A 15,437-nucleotide genomic window follows, 5' to 3' on the forward strand; every position below is an offset into this window, starting at 1 on the left:
TGCCAGAGGAGACTCAATTAATCCAGTCTGCAGGAGTGTGGTAATTACTGTGCTCCATCCAGCCTCTGCGTCTCGTGTATCATCATCCCCGCGTTTCAAAATGGCAGCAGGAGTGCTTGAACTAAAGCTCGTCGAATGAAGTGGGGGACACTGATACACGAGATGCTGTCACACTTTAATTAGTGCCGGCCCCCCACCTCACACCCCTGGAGCACGTGTAAAAGTACCCTGTGTTCTCCATAACCAGTGAGAATCTTGCTAGGAAAATTTACTACCAATTTCTTGACTGCAGATCAAACCAAGGCTCTTCCCTTTGATGCTTTTAGGATTGTCATTATTTAGAACATAGATTGAAAAGTGTGTGTCCAATCTTGTTTAGATTTTTAAATTAATATCCCAGAGAATTCTCTGTTCTGTCCTTGTTTAGTTTCACCACTCAATGGGCATGTCTAAACTTACTTTAATATTTGCTTTAAGAAGTACTAAATGACTGGCGCACGGTTATTTTTAGCAGCTGCGTCACAGTAGTGATGTGCTATAGCGAGGTAGCTCATTGCTATGGCAGCATAGTGTCAGCATCACAATCTGTGCCCGCAAACACTGTCACCGTAGCAATGATCTGTGTTGCTGTAGCATGTCGTTACAGTGACGTAGCATCATGTGTAGATGCACCCAGTTTCTATGCTTTTCCTTTCTCCTTGAGGGGAAGTGGGCATTTGAGTACTTCACCTTTTAACTAATTCTCTGACAATGTCCATCTTTCTTTGTAGTATGAGACTAGAAAACAGACTCTCTCTCCCCCTGTCTTTTAAAGAGAGTTTTCAGCTTCTTTTTTGATTGCGAGTCTTCCATGGAAATGCTGATACAGACTTAGAAATGTAAATATAGTACTAGTGAAACATTAATAGACAGTAAACAGGGTAGATAAAAATCAACAATTTTTTAAAATAAAAATTCGATTTATTTTTATTTAATTATATATTTTTTTTAAATTTTTTGTCAAGATGTTATTTTTTTTAAAAGCAACCTATATAAAGCTATCTTAAATTAAAACTATGTTAAAGGTCAAAGATATCATCCTGGAGTAGGGATTATAACTTCTAATTATATACTATTTGAGACAATATATTCATGTAACCTTCTTAGAAAAGTTTTATAAATAGGTCACAACAGGCCATGGACTGTATAAGGGGCCTAATCTTATGGGGTCCCAGAGGCTTCTCTATAGATTAGTAAAGATTAACGAAAACCACTCTACCCAATGGGACTCAGTGCTCAGTCTAGAAGATCCCATGAAGCATCTCTGTAATGCTTAGTTTCAGTTCTCAAATTGTGGATTTGTGTCTCCAGAGATAACATCCATGTTAACAGCAGAATATGGAGATGAGAGCTAACAGACCTGATTACCTACCCATCAGCCCTATTGTCTCTCTGCAAGTTTATATACAAAGTCAAGCCCTTACCTCTCTCTAAAAGTGCAAAGTTTCAAGTTGAATGAATAGAGGATTGTTCGGGGTGGAGTAGATCTGGACAAGGAGGAGGAGTCTGGAGATAAGTGCAAGGAGGGAAGGAAGCGGCAGTAGAAACAAAAGAGAAACATTTTGAGCAGGATATTCTAGAAGTCTTGAGGGATACTCCATTGATTTGAGACCTAGTGAGGGAATGGTATGGTAGAAAGGGAAACCTGTCAACAAGAATGTACTTTTTGTAGAAAACAATTAAATCAAGGCTTCCTGGCCAGTGATTTAAATTATGATTTAAATCAAATCCACCCTGATAGTAAATGACTAGACTTTTTGAGAAATGACATTGCCTCTATCAGTAGCAGGAGCTGGGCTTTGAGGGCGGATTCTCCTGTTCAAATATTGTTTTCCCCTTTTACTTTACAAGGTGATAGAAATTCATATAAATGGTAGAGAGATGTAGCAAAGGGAGTAAAATCAAAACTTACAAATTCAATCCAAACATTTCATGCATTCTAAAATACAGTAGTGAGCAGGCCTTGAAAAAGTTCTGCTTACCATAGGCAAAAGAGACTTTTTCTTGGTCAGGAGAGGAGACCTATGAAGTTAGTTTTTAAATACTCATTATGGTTATCAGGATAGCCCTCAATATAAAGATGTAAACTGATGCAGTACAATCTCCCTGAGTCAGTAGAAAGCTCCAGGGCATATGCCTCTTAAACTTTATTTGACAGCAGTGAAATTAAGATGGTCAAAAACCTTGTGGACTGTCATGGAATAATAAGCTGTTATATTATCAGGCTTCTTTTGGGAAAGCTGCAAGCAAAAATCAAGTTAGGCACTAGGGAAATTATAGGGTAGGAAAAATGACAAGACTCTGATCCTTCACCCAGTTTTCATTCCATAATAGGTATTCTTACTAAAAACTAGAACTTTACAAGTAAGACCTCATAAGGAGCAATCAGATGCTTGGCCAAAACAAATATATCTGCTTCCTTTCCTTTATCCACTGAATTTATACTTGTCAAAGGGTAAATTAGCAAGATTTATTCTTTTATAACCCCAACTGCTAATTGCACACTTACCAGATGTTCAGCAATTTTTCCTCATTATTTTATTAAGGATAGAAATAGCTTATGGCATGGGACAGTTGTTGATAATAGCTTTCTTCTTTCATGAAGAACTATAATTTTAATCCCCAGCCTTGATTGCAGCCAATACCCATTGGTTCTGAGGAAGACTTAAAAAAAACAAACCCAAAACAAAACCAGGAACAGCGGCCACAAACTGATAGAGAGTAGATTTAGGCTGGACATCAGAAAGAACTTCTTCACCGTTAGGGTTGCCAGAATCTGGAATAGACTTCCAAGGGAGGTGGTGCTCTCCCCTACCTTGGAGGTCTTCAAGAAGAGACTGGACAAGCACCTGGCTGGGAGTCGCATGCCCCTGTTCTTTCTCCTGCCATGTCCAGGGCGTCAAACTTGATGATCCATTGAGGTCCTTTCCAACCCTAGCATCTGTGGAAAAAAAACCAAACCAAACCCTGACACATGTAGCAGCAAGAGGGGCAAAATTATCTAGCCTCATGTGGCAACAAGTAGAGGCCAGAAGCATGAGAAAGGAAACTCCCTGTCGACAGGGAGAGACTGGGAATTGGAACTGGCTGTACAGGGGAATCTGGAAGATGGACAGTGAACCTGGAGGGGAAGACTTGCTGAGTAAGGAGACTGGGACTGGGAGAAGGAACCAGAGGTGAGGAAGTGATGACGTGGGGGATGTAGACGGCATGGGAAAGTCATGGCAGAAAGAAAGAAGCTTGGGGGAAATGAACAGAACTGCCCATTTAGAACACACTCCCTTTCAGGGCCTGAAATGGAAGCTAAAATTTCCAATTCTCTCCATTCCGATTTCGTGAAATATATGTGAATACTGTTGGCAGTATGTCTCATTCCCTGCAAATAGGCCCACATAGTTAATAACAAACTATTATTGCTGTAAGTTTCTGTACTAGCTCAAGGCGGCTTGAGCTCCTAGTGTAGATTACTTTTATTAATGTTTGTGGAGCACTGTATGTTGTAATGATGTGTGTTGTGGAAAGGTCTACACGGAAAGGAATGGTTTTCATTGCACACTCTTCAAGCCAGCTCTAAGAAAAGCCAAGGGTATATACAATGAACAGCAAAGCTGAAATATATTGAATAGTTTATAATTAATCTCTGTTCAAATGAGGCAGGGTTCTGTGTTAAAAATAGTGATAGTCTTTAATAACAAGAGCACAAATATAAGGGATAAAGTTAAGGTTTCACAGATAACCTTTATTATGACATTTCCTAACTTTATGAGTGCTTGATTTTTGCAACCTTTGATGCATTTTTGCAATTGTAATATAAGCTATATATCGTTAGTGGTATTTTTACCCACACTTTGCATTTTATGTAGTTTAGCTGTAGAATAACCTTGTGCATTTATTATGCTTGGTATTATCAGTAGCACTGTCTGTCAGGATTTTGTTTTGAACAAGGGCAATGACTTGGTGAAAGAAAATCTTTGTATTTGTGCACATTCCTCTTGGATCGCTCATCCGTAGTCTGCTAAATAATCTGCACAGTGAGATGCGGTGGTCTAGAAATGATCTTCATAACGTAGTGTGATGTTTGCAATTATGGCTTGCAGATCTAGTTTTCTGTGTAACTTAAAACTGGTAAGGTAAGGCAAATTTAACACATGAGGGGCAGAGAACAGTCTTTTCACCCAGCAAATTGGAGCAAGCCCTTTGTAAAAATGAATCCACTAGGATTTTCTTGGGTTGACAGTGCATAGTGGGTTCTCTCTAGAGCAGTAGAGGCCAAACTTTTTAGTAGGAGTGCCACAAATTAGCTGTACACCTTCCCTGACTGCCACTCTGATTTTGATTGGCTGCTCTGCTTTCTGCTCCCTGCTTGAAATGCTGCTTTGGTTTCTGCTTCCTGCCCTGTGCTCCCTGCTCAATGTGCTGCTCTGCTTTATTCTCCTTCCTCAATCTGTCACTATGCTGCCTGTTGCCTCCCCAGTCTGCCACAAAGAGGATTCCTAGGCCACTTATGACATGCATGTTTCAGGTTGGCCATCCCTGCTGTTGGCAAGTATGTGGGGGTTGTGCCAGAGTGAAGAATACTGTTTTAAAAGCTTTACAGCTGATAGTTGCAAATTATTATAAAGAACCTCCCTACTTTACTGTAGCTTCTGAAGATCATATAAGAAATTAATCTGTGGTAAAGTTCTTAACTGTCTGCATATTCATTTTAACTATTCAACAACTAACATATTATATTGTTCTCCGCATAACATTTCTGCATGGGCTGCAATAAAACATAGGCACAACTACAAAGGGAGTGGATTTTTCTTTTATTTAGAAATGTTAACTTTTATATGCAATTATTTTTTTAGAAAAATCTTAATTTGGCAGCCATCTGTGACATCTTCCTCACTTTTGCACAGATTTTGTACTGGTGTGAGGAAGTGTGGGACATTAGATTAATTTCTTACGGACGTTCTGTCTTTGACTTTTAAATTGCATCCAAAGGATTAAACTAATTCTATGGTTGGTATATAACCTTGGAGCTAAAATTTTGAATGATACAGATCCTGAAGCTTTGTAATGCATGGGAAACTTAATGAACACATGTATGTAGTGGTATTACTGTTTCTTTTGCTGCTACAAAAATTCTAAAAACTTTCATTAATCAGATTCTGATACAACTATTCCTGAGGTCTCTGGCATAATCTGCATATGGTTTTGTATTCTAATTAAGTTTTAAAAGGCTTTTCCTTTATCTAGATTATTCATATGCTACATGCGTCTCATGGGCCATTAATTGCATGTTACGCTAAATATTTCTATAAGATGCCCTTGTCAGTCTTGACAAAAATAAAAAGTTCTGCCACTGTTTTACACCACATTCTGACCCGAGTTGGACTATGATGTTGGGCATTACTGCCTTCAATATATTGGCTAACAGTAATATAAAATGGTCAGTGTTAAAACTAACTACATGCCTATTTCAACCAAAAGTAGAAAGTTGGATAAAGAGTTGCAATAGAACAACTTTGTTCCTCTAAAAGACTGGAAAAGGAATAACAAGATTTTAATTTTAAACTTCACTGAATTTCAAATGCATAGGTTGAGTGTATGAAACAAGTGCGCTCTCTCTCTCTAGATATGTAGATATATAGATATAACTCTATATATAGCTTGCTTTCAGACTTAAGCTAGAAACAGCAGAGGACACCAGTTGACAGCCAATTCATTTTGCTGATTCACCCGTTATAGTGATGGCCTCAGGCCAGAGCTTGCCTTGCAGATTAAAGGCTGAGAGCTGCAAAGCTTCTGGGACTTAGAGGAATGTTGGTAAATTGTTGCTGGGTGAAGGCAAGCAATGAAAGTGGGTTTTCAGAGTGATCATAATTCTGGGTGTGTTGAGAAATGCCTGCACCATAAAATAGGACACGATGTTTTAGCTAATTAGAGTTTTAACAGTAGAAAAATATAATGTGAACAAGTGGGTGCTAGTTAAGAATGTCTCTTCAGTGGATATTTTATGTAATACGAAGTGCAACTCAAACCTGTTTTTCAGTAATCAGACTGAGTTTTGGCAAAGGTTTTGCAAATGTAGTCTTTTCCTGGCAGAATTGCAAAGTAAACCTGCAGGGTTAAGTAATGAAACTTATAGGAAAAATACTCAGTGTTTTCTTGCCAACATGCAATTTGGAAGAAGGTTTTAACTGAAGAATTGCTTTCTCATTAACAAATTTCTTCAATCGAATTAACCCCATGTTTAGGAAGTACTAGGAATAAATAACTGTACAGTTATTTTGTCATGGGTATAAATGTGAATTAAGATGGTACAAATTTTTCTCCCCATTAACAATGCTCTTTTGAATTGATTATATTGACAGCAAACTGTTCACTGATTCCCCTTTTTTAAGCAAGTTCTTTCCAGTGAGAGATGGCTATCTTTTTAAAGGTCATTTTGTATATAATGTTCAATTCTCTTCTTCCCCATAGCTGTAAACACCAGCAGGTACGCTGAAAGTTATAGGATCCAGACCTATGCAGAATATGTTGAGAAAAAACATGAAGAGAAACGAACAAAAAGAAAATGTACAGAAGATAGTTGGAAGGAGATGGAGAGAAAACGATTAAAAACTCAGTGCACACCATACATTTCCCAGAGTCGGTACTACTGTGTTAACAGGTGAGACTTTTTCAGAATTAGTGTTATCTTTGTTGCAAGTATATGAAAAAAGCAGCTTTCATGCAGATTTTCCTTTATTTAATGCCTAATGCTGATATGACTTGAGCAAGCAAGATGGTCACTATTTCTCTAAAGTCTGCATATGGAAATGAAGCTGACCATAAATCCAGCCATTTCCCACTGTTTTCAGTTAAATTAAAGCCACGTTCATAGACTTGGAGGTAGTTTGTGTTCTAATGGCTAAAACAAAGTAGAGATGATATGAAGGGTGTCTATAGACCCTAAAATAGGAGCAAGGTGAGGGGGAGGGCAGTGGGTAGACTTAAGATTTGCAGGGACTGGTTTGAAGGAGTAAAGCTATTGCATGGCAGTTCCTCAACCCGATGGGAAGAGGAATCCCTACTCACCAGCCAAGGCGGGTGCAGCTTCACTAACAAATTGATCAAGATTCATGGGATTTTGGTGCCTGCAGGAAAAACACTCATGCTGATATGTTTGGAAGCTTTGCTCCTCTTCTTGTTTAGGACTGGACAAGTAGGTAGAGGTTGTGTAAGAGCTTTAGCCTCAGACATTGTCACACAACTTCCCTGCTACCTGCTATCCTGAGGCTTCTCTGCCTGGGAATTGAGATGAGGGGAAATTAGAAATGTTGCTTAAATCCTAGAGAACAGGTCTTGGACAGCACAGATGAAGGAGAATTAAAGTAAAAATAAGCTATTTTGAACTGTTTGGGCTGATATAAATGCTATATTTTAAAAAATTGGAAATTATTGTAATTGCTTTGTATTTTTATATATTGATTTAAATTTTTTTCAAGGAAATTAGGATTATTTAAAATTGCAGTTGAAGTATTTTCAGTGTAAAAAGCTTTTCTTGCATTAGGGTGTTTCCAGACTCTAACAATATGTTGTAAAGACGTTCGTACATGTAAAGCTGTTTGCAACCTTCACAAATATTTACTGAAAAATAATTGGGAAATTGGCACAAAGGTTGGTTTGTTTGTGGGGCTTTTTTGGATGGTAATCATTCTTATTTTCAGCTGTATTTTATAGGCATTTTTCCAGGGAGAATGTAAGGGAAAGGTCAAAGTGAGAGGGAAGAGTCAGGATATATGGAGGTAGTACCCTACTCCTTGGTAAGAAGAGACTAAGAGGAATCATTTATGCAGCCAGGAAAGGGAACATTTATTTCTGTGCCCTAAAAGGTCTGTCTCTACCTGTTTTCCAGCTATTTAAGTTGGTCTAATAAAAGATATCAAATTCACCCAAAGAGCCTTGTCTCTCTCCCACCTGAAACTATTGCACATGCATTGATGGCAAAAGTGGATAGTAAAAGTTGGGGGGGGGAAATATTAGGTCTTTAAAAATCATTCTTTTGGTGCCAGTCACTATTTGGGATGGCTTGACTCATAATATTTGATCTTTTTGAGATTTCCAAATATACACACACACACACACGTGCCCTTAAGTGCCTCTATCTGTTGGAAACTTGCTGCACTCTCATTCTATACTCAGTGCCTTTTTGATGTTTTATGCCTGACTTTTTCACGGTGAAAGCATAAGGCAACATACATACTCTGAGACAGTTCCAGCTGAACACTTATAATGGAAGGTTGTATATTGAAAAATCGCCAGATTTATGCTTCAGAAGAAGTGGACAAGCATAATGGAAAGCCTTGTTGGCTTTGGTTGAGCCTATAGTGAAGTTTTAAGTGTGACCATGAATTATGCTCTTAAATAGTACACTGAGTCAGGAGATTTGTATTCTGATCCTGGCACAGCAAGTTGCTGTAACCTTCACCTCTGTGCCTTTCTTTCTCAGCTTTGTTTTCTCTTTTTAAGACTGTGAAAGCCTGCCTCATCTGAAAAATTCACAGTGTTTGTACAGTGCAGTCTGAGGTCTTTTGGGGACTCTGTGTTTGTGTAATTAACGTTATATCTGAGTATATGTTTCCTTAAAGTCGCTTCTTTACTTTTTCTCAGAGTCCTCTAACTTTGTAAAATGTTGAGGCACTGTAGGGCTGACAGTTTAGCAGGAAAGCAGAAGGTAGTTGTAGTTGACTTAGAGCTAGTAGACTTTGCTTCCTCCTTCCTGTGAACGTTGTGATCCTGCAGCTTCCAAACTCCTTGCCTCCTATGAATTTGTGTATTGTGACTAAAACGAGCTTGCACAGTAAGAACATCCTTAAAAAGGCCCCGTTTTTCAGTGTAGTAAATCATCTACAATATAATGTGTACAACTAAATACAGGTGTCACTTTGATAGTCCCTGTCATGCTGGGAGTTTAAAAGTTTGAGAGAGAGAGAAGAGTCTGGTCATGAAATGTGTGTCAAATGCAGCTGATTTAATCGTTTTTTTCGGGCAGGTCTTCCTTATATGAATTAAACACCGTAGAGAGTTGAAGCACTCTTGAGATTTCCATGGGGACTGAAGGATTAGATGAAACAGCCCTTTGGACTAGAGCTATTGATTTAACGCTTAGCCATTTACCTGCTTTTAAGGCCCTCTTTTGAAGGATGGTTGTACATCTAGGTCACTACAATTTCTAAACAATTAAACAATACAAAAATGTAATTGTTTTGTTTTGCTTTTTATCATTTCCAATATAATGGAAAATTGAGTTCCTAGTGCTAATTTAAGGACTGGACATAAAGAGATTAGGTTTTTATATGAAATAAATAGAACCTCTTGCTCTACACCAGCAATACTCAAACTCTTTGTACTGTGGGTTGGATCCGGTCTGTCCACGGGTTGGATCCAGTTGGTGGGCCAGATCCAGCGTGTGGGGTGGGCTCAGCAGGACCTGATCTGGCTGTGCAGAAAGTAGGGGTATGGCATGGCCCTGACCCAGTCTTATGGGGCTTGGAGTTTGGCAGCGAGCAGGGATAGCAGTACTAATTGCTACTGCTTCCCCAAAAATTCTTGAAACTTTTATTCATTTTGTTAGACATCAAAGTTTGCTCTTTTGTCTTTCCTTTTCAGACCATCAGGATGGACCCAGTATGTATATAGTTGAAAATATTATGTTATGAACCATTTGGGGTTGGAGTAGTGGATTGACTCGACACCTTCCTACGTGAAAATCCTGGTGGTACCAAGAATGCTGTGTTCAGGAGTAGAAATAGAGCTACTTTCTTGTAATAGTTTTATGTGTCTACACCAATTTTTTCGTAAATTGACAAGTTTACCACATCATTTACTACTAGGGAACTCAACTGGAATAACCACTTTCTTCACGATAAAGCCTTGTTCCATCCACTTTATCCATTTGTGAAATGTTGAGTATCCCTTATGAAACATAAAGGTTTTCGTTATATTACTAATTAGCATTCTGCCATTGTGAATTATTTTTAACATGCCAGTCTAATTTATGAATTCATGCGATGATGAAAAGGACTACTCATGAACTGCTGTAGCTACTGACCAAAACACTTGATGTTTAATATCAATTGAAAATAATTGGGCGGGGCGAGAAAAATCAGGCAAAGATTACACTTACACTTCTAATCTGAATAAATTACTTATTCCATCAATGCATGACTAAGGAACCGTCCGCAAGGGAAGGCCGAGAGGTGATCTTGTGGCTGCCTACAAATTCATTAGGGGGGCGCAACAAGGAATCGGAGATGCTCTGTTCACCAGGGCGCCTCTTGGGGTAACAAGGAACAATGGTCACAAACTGACAGAGAACAGATTTAGGCTAGATATCAGGAGAACTTCTTCATGGTAAGCGTGGCCAGAATTTGGAATTGCCTTCCAAGGGAGGTGGTGCTCTCCCCTACCTTGGGGGTCTTTAAGAGAAGGCTGGATAGGCATCTGGCTCGGGTCATCTGACCCCAGACCTCTTTCCTGCCACGACAGGGGTCAGACTCGATGATCTGTTGAAGTCCCTTCTGACCCTAGCATCTGTGAATCAATCTTCTATGATGTAGCAAAACAAGTAAAATATACTTGTTGCATGTGTTTATAGACTCAGCTACCGCTTCCTCAGCTGGATACTACTGAGATGACTGTGTTTGAGTCTTAACGAACTAAGGCCATAACTATTTTTTGGTGTGAGCAAACTATATTTTAATTCTTTGTCCTTCCTGGGCACCGACTAACTGACCCTTTGTGGAAACAGGACCTCCAGGTCACCTGTTTTGAGACCCATTGTAGCTTAAAGAAATTCTTTCCCAAAACACGATTCTTGTGGGTGGGACTCTTAGGGGACACGTGGTAGTTCAGAGAGACAGATTTTGTAAGGATTCTAAAAGCAAAGCCTTTCTTCACTTCACAGGTATGTATGTTCTTTCCTGCGTAGTCTTTAGTATTTAGGTCAGCTTAGGCCAGAGTCCCCCGAGAAGTCATGATTTTTCCCTTTCTGCAACTCTGGAATTTTCCTTCACATCATGTAATTTTTGCTCCTCTGTCTAAGTCTCCTCTCTTTTTTTTTTTTAGACAGTAGCTGAGACACTTTCTTTGGTGACCCTTAGATCAACCTCATCCTGTGATTCACTGCCTACTTACAGGCTTGAAGAACTCATTTGCCCCAGGCAGTAGCTAGCTGGCTTTGTGCAAGGATGTGTTTTTGAATATATGCAGTCACCAAAGTTTTAACTGCTTCCCTTTTTAACCATGTGCTACTGGAATTTCAGTCCAACATGGAGGTAAAAAGAAAGGAAAAGCAACTATGTTCCCTTTCTGACATGGAGTTTGTATTGGATGCACACAAAGTACCCATTATTAAGGACCTACTTAACTTGCAGTAAGACAAAAGCCATTTTTGCAGCTTTGTCCTGGCACAAAGAGCCCATTTCACAGACATTCCACAGCAGCCCCACCCCTTGGCGCTGATTGACAGGGCGGGCTTGGGGGGGGGGAGGGACAAGGTGGACAAGGGGGCAGATGCCACTTTGTCTGCTGCCCTGTCAGTTGGTGCCCTCCCCTCCTGTATACCTTGTTTTTATTAACTGTGGGGTTTTTTCCCCATGGATTTCACAGGCAACCCTGGATTTCAGTTTCCATGAAACTGCAATTTAACTAGGTCCCTACCCATTATCAAACAGACTTCATAAGGTCTTCATACACTTCCCAAAACTTCCCACATTAACATTTGAGTTTTTTTCTGATGTTGCAAAGCTCTGGAGTCCATAATGTGAAGGTCAAAGATTACAGAATGGTAGGTCATATTTAGGAGAGCAAACACTTGAACCCTGAAGGAATCCTGTATGAAGATATTCTAAACACAATAATATGAACATTGATGCTTACTATTTTAAATTTAAATTGATTTTACTACACCCTTTAGAGCAGGGGTGGGCAAAATGTGGCCCGGGGCCTGCCAGGCCATTCTATCTGGCCTGCGGGGCCTCTAAAAAATTTAGAAAGTTAATATTTATCTGTCCGTGGCTGCCTGTCATGCGGCCCTCGATGGCTTGCCAAAACTCAGTAAGTGGCCCTCCACCTAAAATAATTTGCCCGCCCCTGCTTTAGAGAGAGTGCATTTAGATAGAGATAATTTGGAAGTTTAAAATAGTACAATTTAAATAGATATAGTTTTGAGTTTTGGTGTATTTCTGCCTAAATTTTACAAAGACCCATTACATTATGAATGGCTTCATTTTTCTGCAACCTCAGTACATAACTCTGGTATTCTCTAGATTGGGGTGGTGACCCTGTGGCACTAGTGCTGCAAGTGGCATAAGCAAACTCAGTGTGGCACTTGGCAAATAGGGGCGGGCAGCACATCTGCAGATGGGGCATGTGGCAGGAAACAGAAAGTGAAGCAGCAAATTGGGCAGAGAACACAGGGAAGAAGGCAGGAAGCAGAGCAGCAAATTGGCCTGGGGAAGGGGATTGGAGTGGGGAGGGTGTGGGTCTAATATATGGCACACCTGCCAAAGAGGTTGGTCCCCACTGCTTTAGGTATTAGTAATGATATTAACTGTTCTGGTTCTAAAATTCACTCTGAATAACAAAATAGCTTATCAACAAATGACTTGGTCTAATAAATTTTAGTTTATCATTTGTGAGAAATGTGTGTGCATCAAAATGAATGGGGGGGATTAGATGTTTTGGGGCAGACAGTCTATAAATGATGGGAGTGCGTGCAAGATTTGATTGAAATACTATGAAGTTTAACACACTATTGGTGGAAGTGCTTAATATATCTTTGGTAGTGCCACTGAGATGTGCAGTGCATTTTATTGGCAGTAGAGAATTTATTTTGTATCTTTATTATAAATTTGTTTCAGATCCAACTTCTCAAGCTTTAAAAAGTTACTTTTACCTATTACATAGAAATGTATTTTGCCTGTGAATCTTAAAAGATGAGTTTGTATGGGATAGATGCACTGAGTCAGACATGGGCAAAGTCTGGCCTGCAGGCCAAATCCAGTTGGCCGTGGGCTCTTTCCCAGCCGCCCCTGCCCACATGACTTGGCCAGTCTCCAAGAAAACCCCAGCTGCACCTGCATGGGAAAGCTCAGGCTGGGGCTCCATGGAGACCAGCCACAGCTGTGCTGGCAGTGCAAGCAGCAGGGGACTGCTCTAGAGCCTCTGAGAACTTGTGATGGGGGCAGCTTGCTCTGGAGCCAGGACAGAGGCGCAATCTGTGGCCTGCATGCTCTGGGCAGGAGCACGCAAGCAGGGGATCGCAGCTCTGCCCCAGTTCCAAACCAGGCTGTCACTGCTGCAAGGACCATCCCCTGCTTGCATGCCCCTGCCCAGAGCATGCAGGTTATAGATCGCGGCTCTGCCCTGGCTCCGGAGCAAGCTGCCCCCATTGCAAGTTCCCAGCGGCTGCAGAGCAGCCCCCTGCCCTGCTTTGCCACATGTGCTACCAGCCTGACTGCAGATGGTCTCCATGGCAACCCCAGCCTGAGCTTTCCAGTTAGGCTGGCCCAAGCCACGCGGGCAGGGGCAGCTGGGAAATGGAGCTGCCAGCCAGATCGGCCATTTTGCCCACCCCTGCACTAAGTGAAGTTGGAGAAGAATTCATTCATGAAGTACAAGTAATATTGACATGTTATCATACAGCATTTATGGACAGTTCTTGGCTATCTGACTCTGTGCCTTCATTCACCCCCCCCCAGACACACACACACAAACGAAGCTTTCACTTTAATGCAAAGTTCATCTCAGTGGTGGGCAAAATGCGGCCTGCAGACCGGATGCGGGCCATTCTATGCAGCCTGCGGGGCCCCTAAAAAATTTAGAAAATTAATATTTATCTGCCCCTTGCTGCCTGTCATGCAGCCCTCGATGGCTTGCCAAAACTCAGTAAGCGGCCCTCCTCCTGAAATATTTGTCCACCCCTGGTTTATCTTCAGGTCTGATCTGGCTCAAGGTAGTTAAAAAATATTTTTGGGCTGGTGTCCATCCTGTAACAGTTATATGTCAACATTTCCCTTCATACATGCAACTTTTGTAGAATTAGGATTTAAACCTTAACTTGCTTCTAATTTTAAAGTTGGCAAACAACGTGTAAATCTAGGGTTTATTTTCATATATATGTTTAATATCAATCTATAGATAGCTAGATATAATGTTAGAATTGAAATTGAACAGGTCTATAAGGAAAATAATATTTTGTAGTTAACTTTTCCCATGTGTGCCTCTGCTGCATGTGCACACTAAAATTGGTAGTTGAAGCCATGTTTAAATTAGCTATATTACAAGAAGTAGTCGCTATAAAACTAGTGCTAGTACCATATTGTGCATTTTGTATGCCCTTTCTTTTTTAGAAAACATTTTTTGAAAGTCTGCAAAAGCACCTGGATTATACATCTTTTAATATGAATTATTGACTTTGTTGCATAACAGGTGAACTTGATTTAATTTGTTTTAATTCTATCCAATATGTTGACCTTTGTTTTTTGTACAGCTTATTACATAAAAAACATGGCACAAGCAAATCCCAAATGAGTAGTGAACATCTCTCCTATAAGCTCGTATTTCGAGCACTTGACTTTTGTGAAGCTGAAATATGAAGACTCATACTTAGAGTTGCTTTCTAAAGCAAAGCTGTGTAAACCTAAGGTCTTGCATGTAATGCTCACTAGTAGTAGTTGTACATCAAGCTACTTGTATTGAACATTAATGCCTTCACATCATATATTATTACTAGAAGTCAAACAAAAGGGATGCTGTTAATTTAATGCCTATCTCTGGAAAATTTGCCCATCTTAATACAAAAGGTAAGAAAGAGATAGTGGTAGAAAAATGCACCAAGTGCTTGTGCACTTAGTGCATTTGACAGTATTTTATTGTAAATCATTTATAAATAACCTGAAAAGGAGAAATTATATTATTTTTGTTTTGCATGACATCAAGCAAACACTATGCTCACCAAAAATTACCAATTTGTGCTGGTTTTAAATAAGTCCATTTAAAGCCTATTCATTTGCAAAATGATGTTAAACCATAGCACAAAAATGAGAAAATAGGCTGAGTCTTGCCCTATTGTTAGTCTAAATAATTTTTTTTTACTAGTTTTCTGGATCACTTGATGGGAATGTGGCAAAAAGAGTGTCAATACTGAAGGAAAAGTTGCAATAAGATGAGAGAAAATGCCATACCAATGGTAGCCAGGGTGCAGTTCTCCCTGTTGGGCTTTCTGCCCACAACAGCAGTGATGTTTCTGCTACCAACCAGACTGCCACTGCATGAATATGATTATTTTAAGTACAGTGATTTTAGATGTGTGATTTTCACCCCCCCCCCCCCAAGGGGACATTAAAGATAGTATCTTCCTTGCC

General features: G+C 39.9%; 1 protein-coding gene across 3 annotated transcripts in view; it reads left to right on the plus strand.

The window, feature by feature from the left end:
- PARN (poly(A)-specific ribonuclease) overlaps positions 1 to 15,437 on the plus strand; it is a 143,072-nt gene that overhangs the window by 115,417 nt on the left and 12,218 nt on the right. Inside the window, exons 21-23 of one of the 3 annotated variants that reach the window (XM_025203411.1) lie at positions 6,508 to 6,697; positions 9,679 to 9,696; positions 11,137 to 11,158. In XM_025203411.1, coding sequence (XP_025059196.1) covers positions 6,508 to 6,697; positions 9,679 to 9,696; positions 11,137 to 11,143 — 215 coding nt within the window. In that variant the 3' untranslated portion in view covers positions 11,144 to 11,158. Of the gene's footprint in view, positions 1 to 6,507; positions 6,698 to 9,678; positions 9,697 to 11,136; positions 11,159 to 15,437 lie in introns of those variants that run through there. The other 2 variants (XM_006015524.3, XM_006015525.3) reach the window with 2 other exon arrangements.

Source organism: Alligator sinensis, unplaced genomic scaffold (genome assembly GCF_000455745.1).
Source record: "Alligator sinensis unplaced genomic scaffold, ASM45574v1 scaffold73_1, whole genome shotgun sequence".
Classification (NCBI taxonomy): domain Eukaryota; kingdom Metazoa; phylum Chordata; order Crocodylia; family Alligatoridae; genus Alligator; species Alligator sinensis.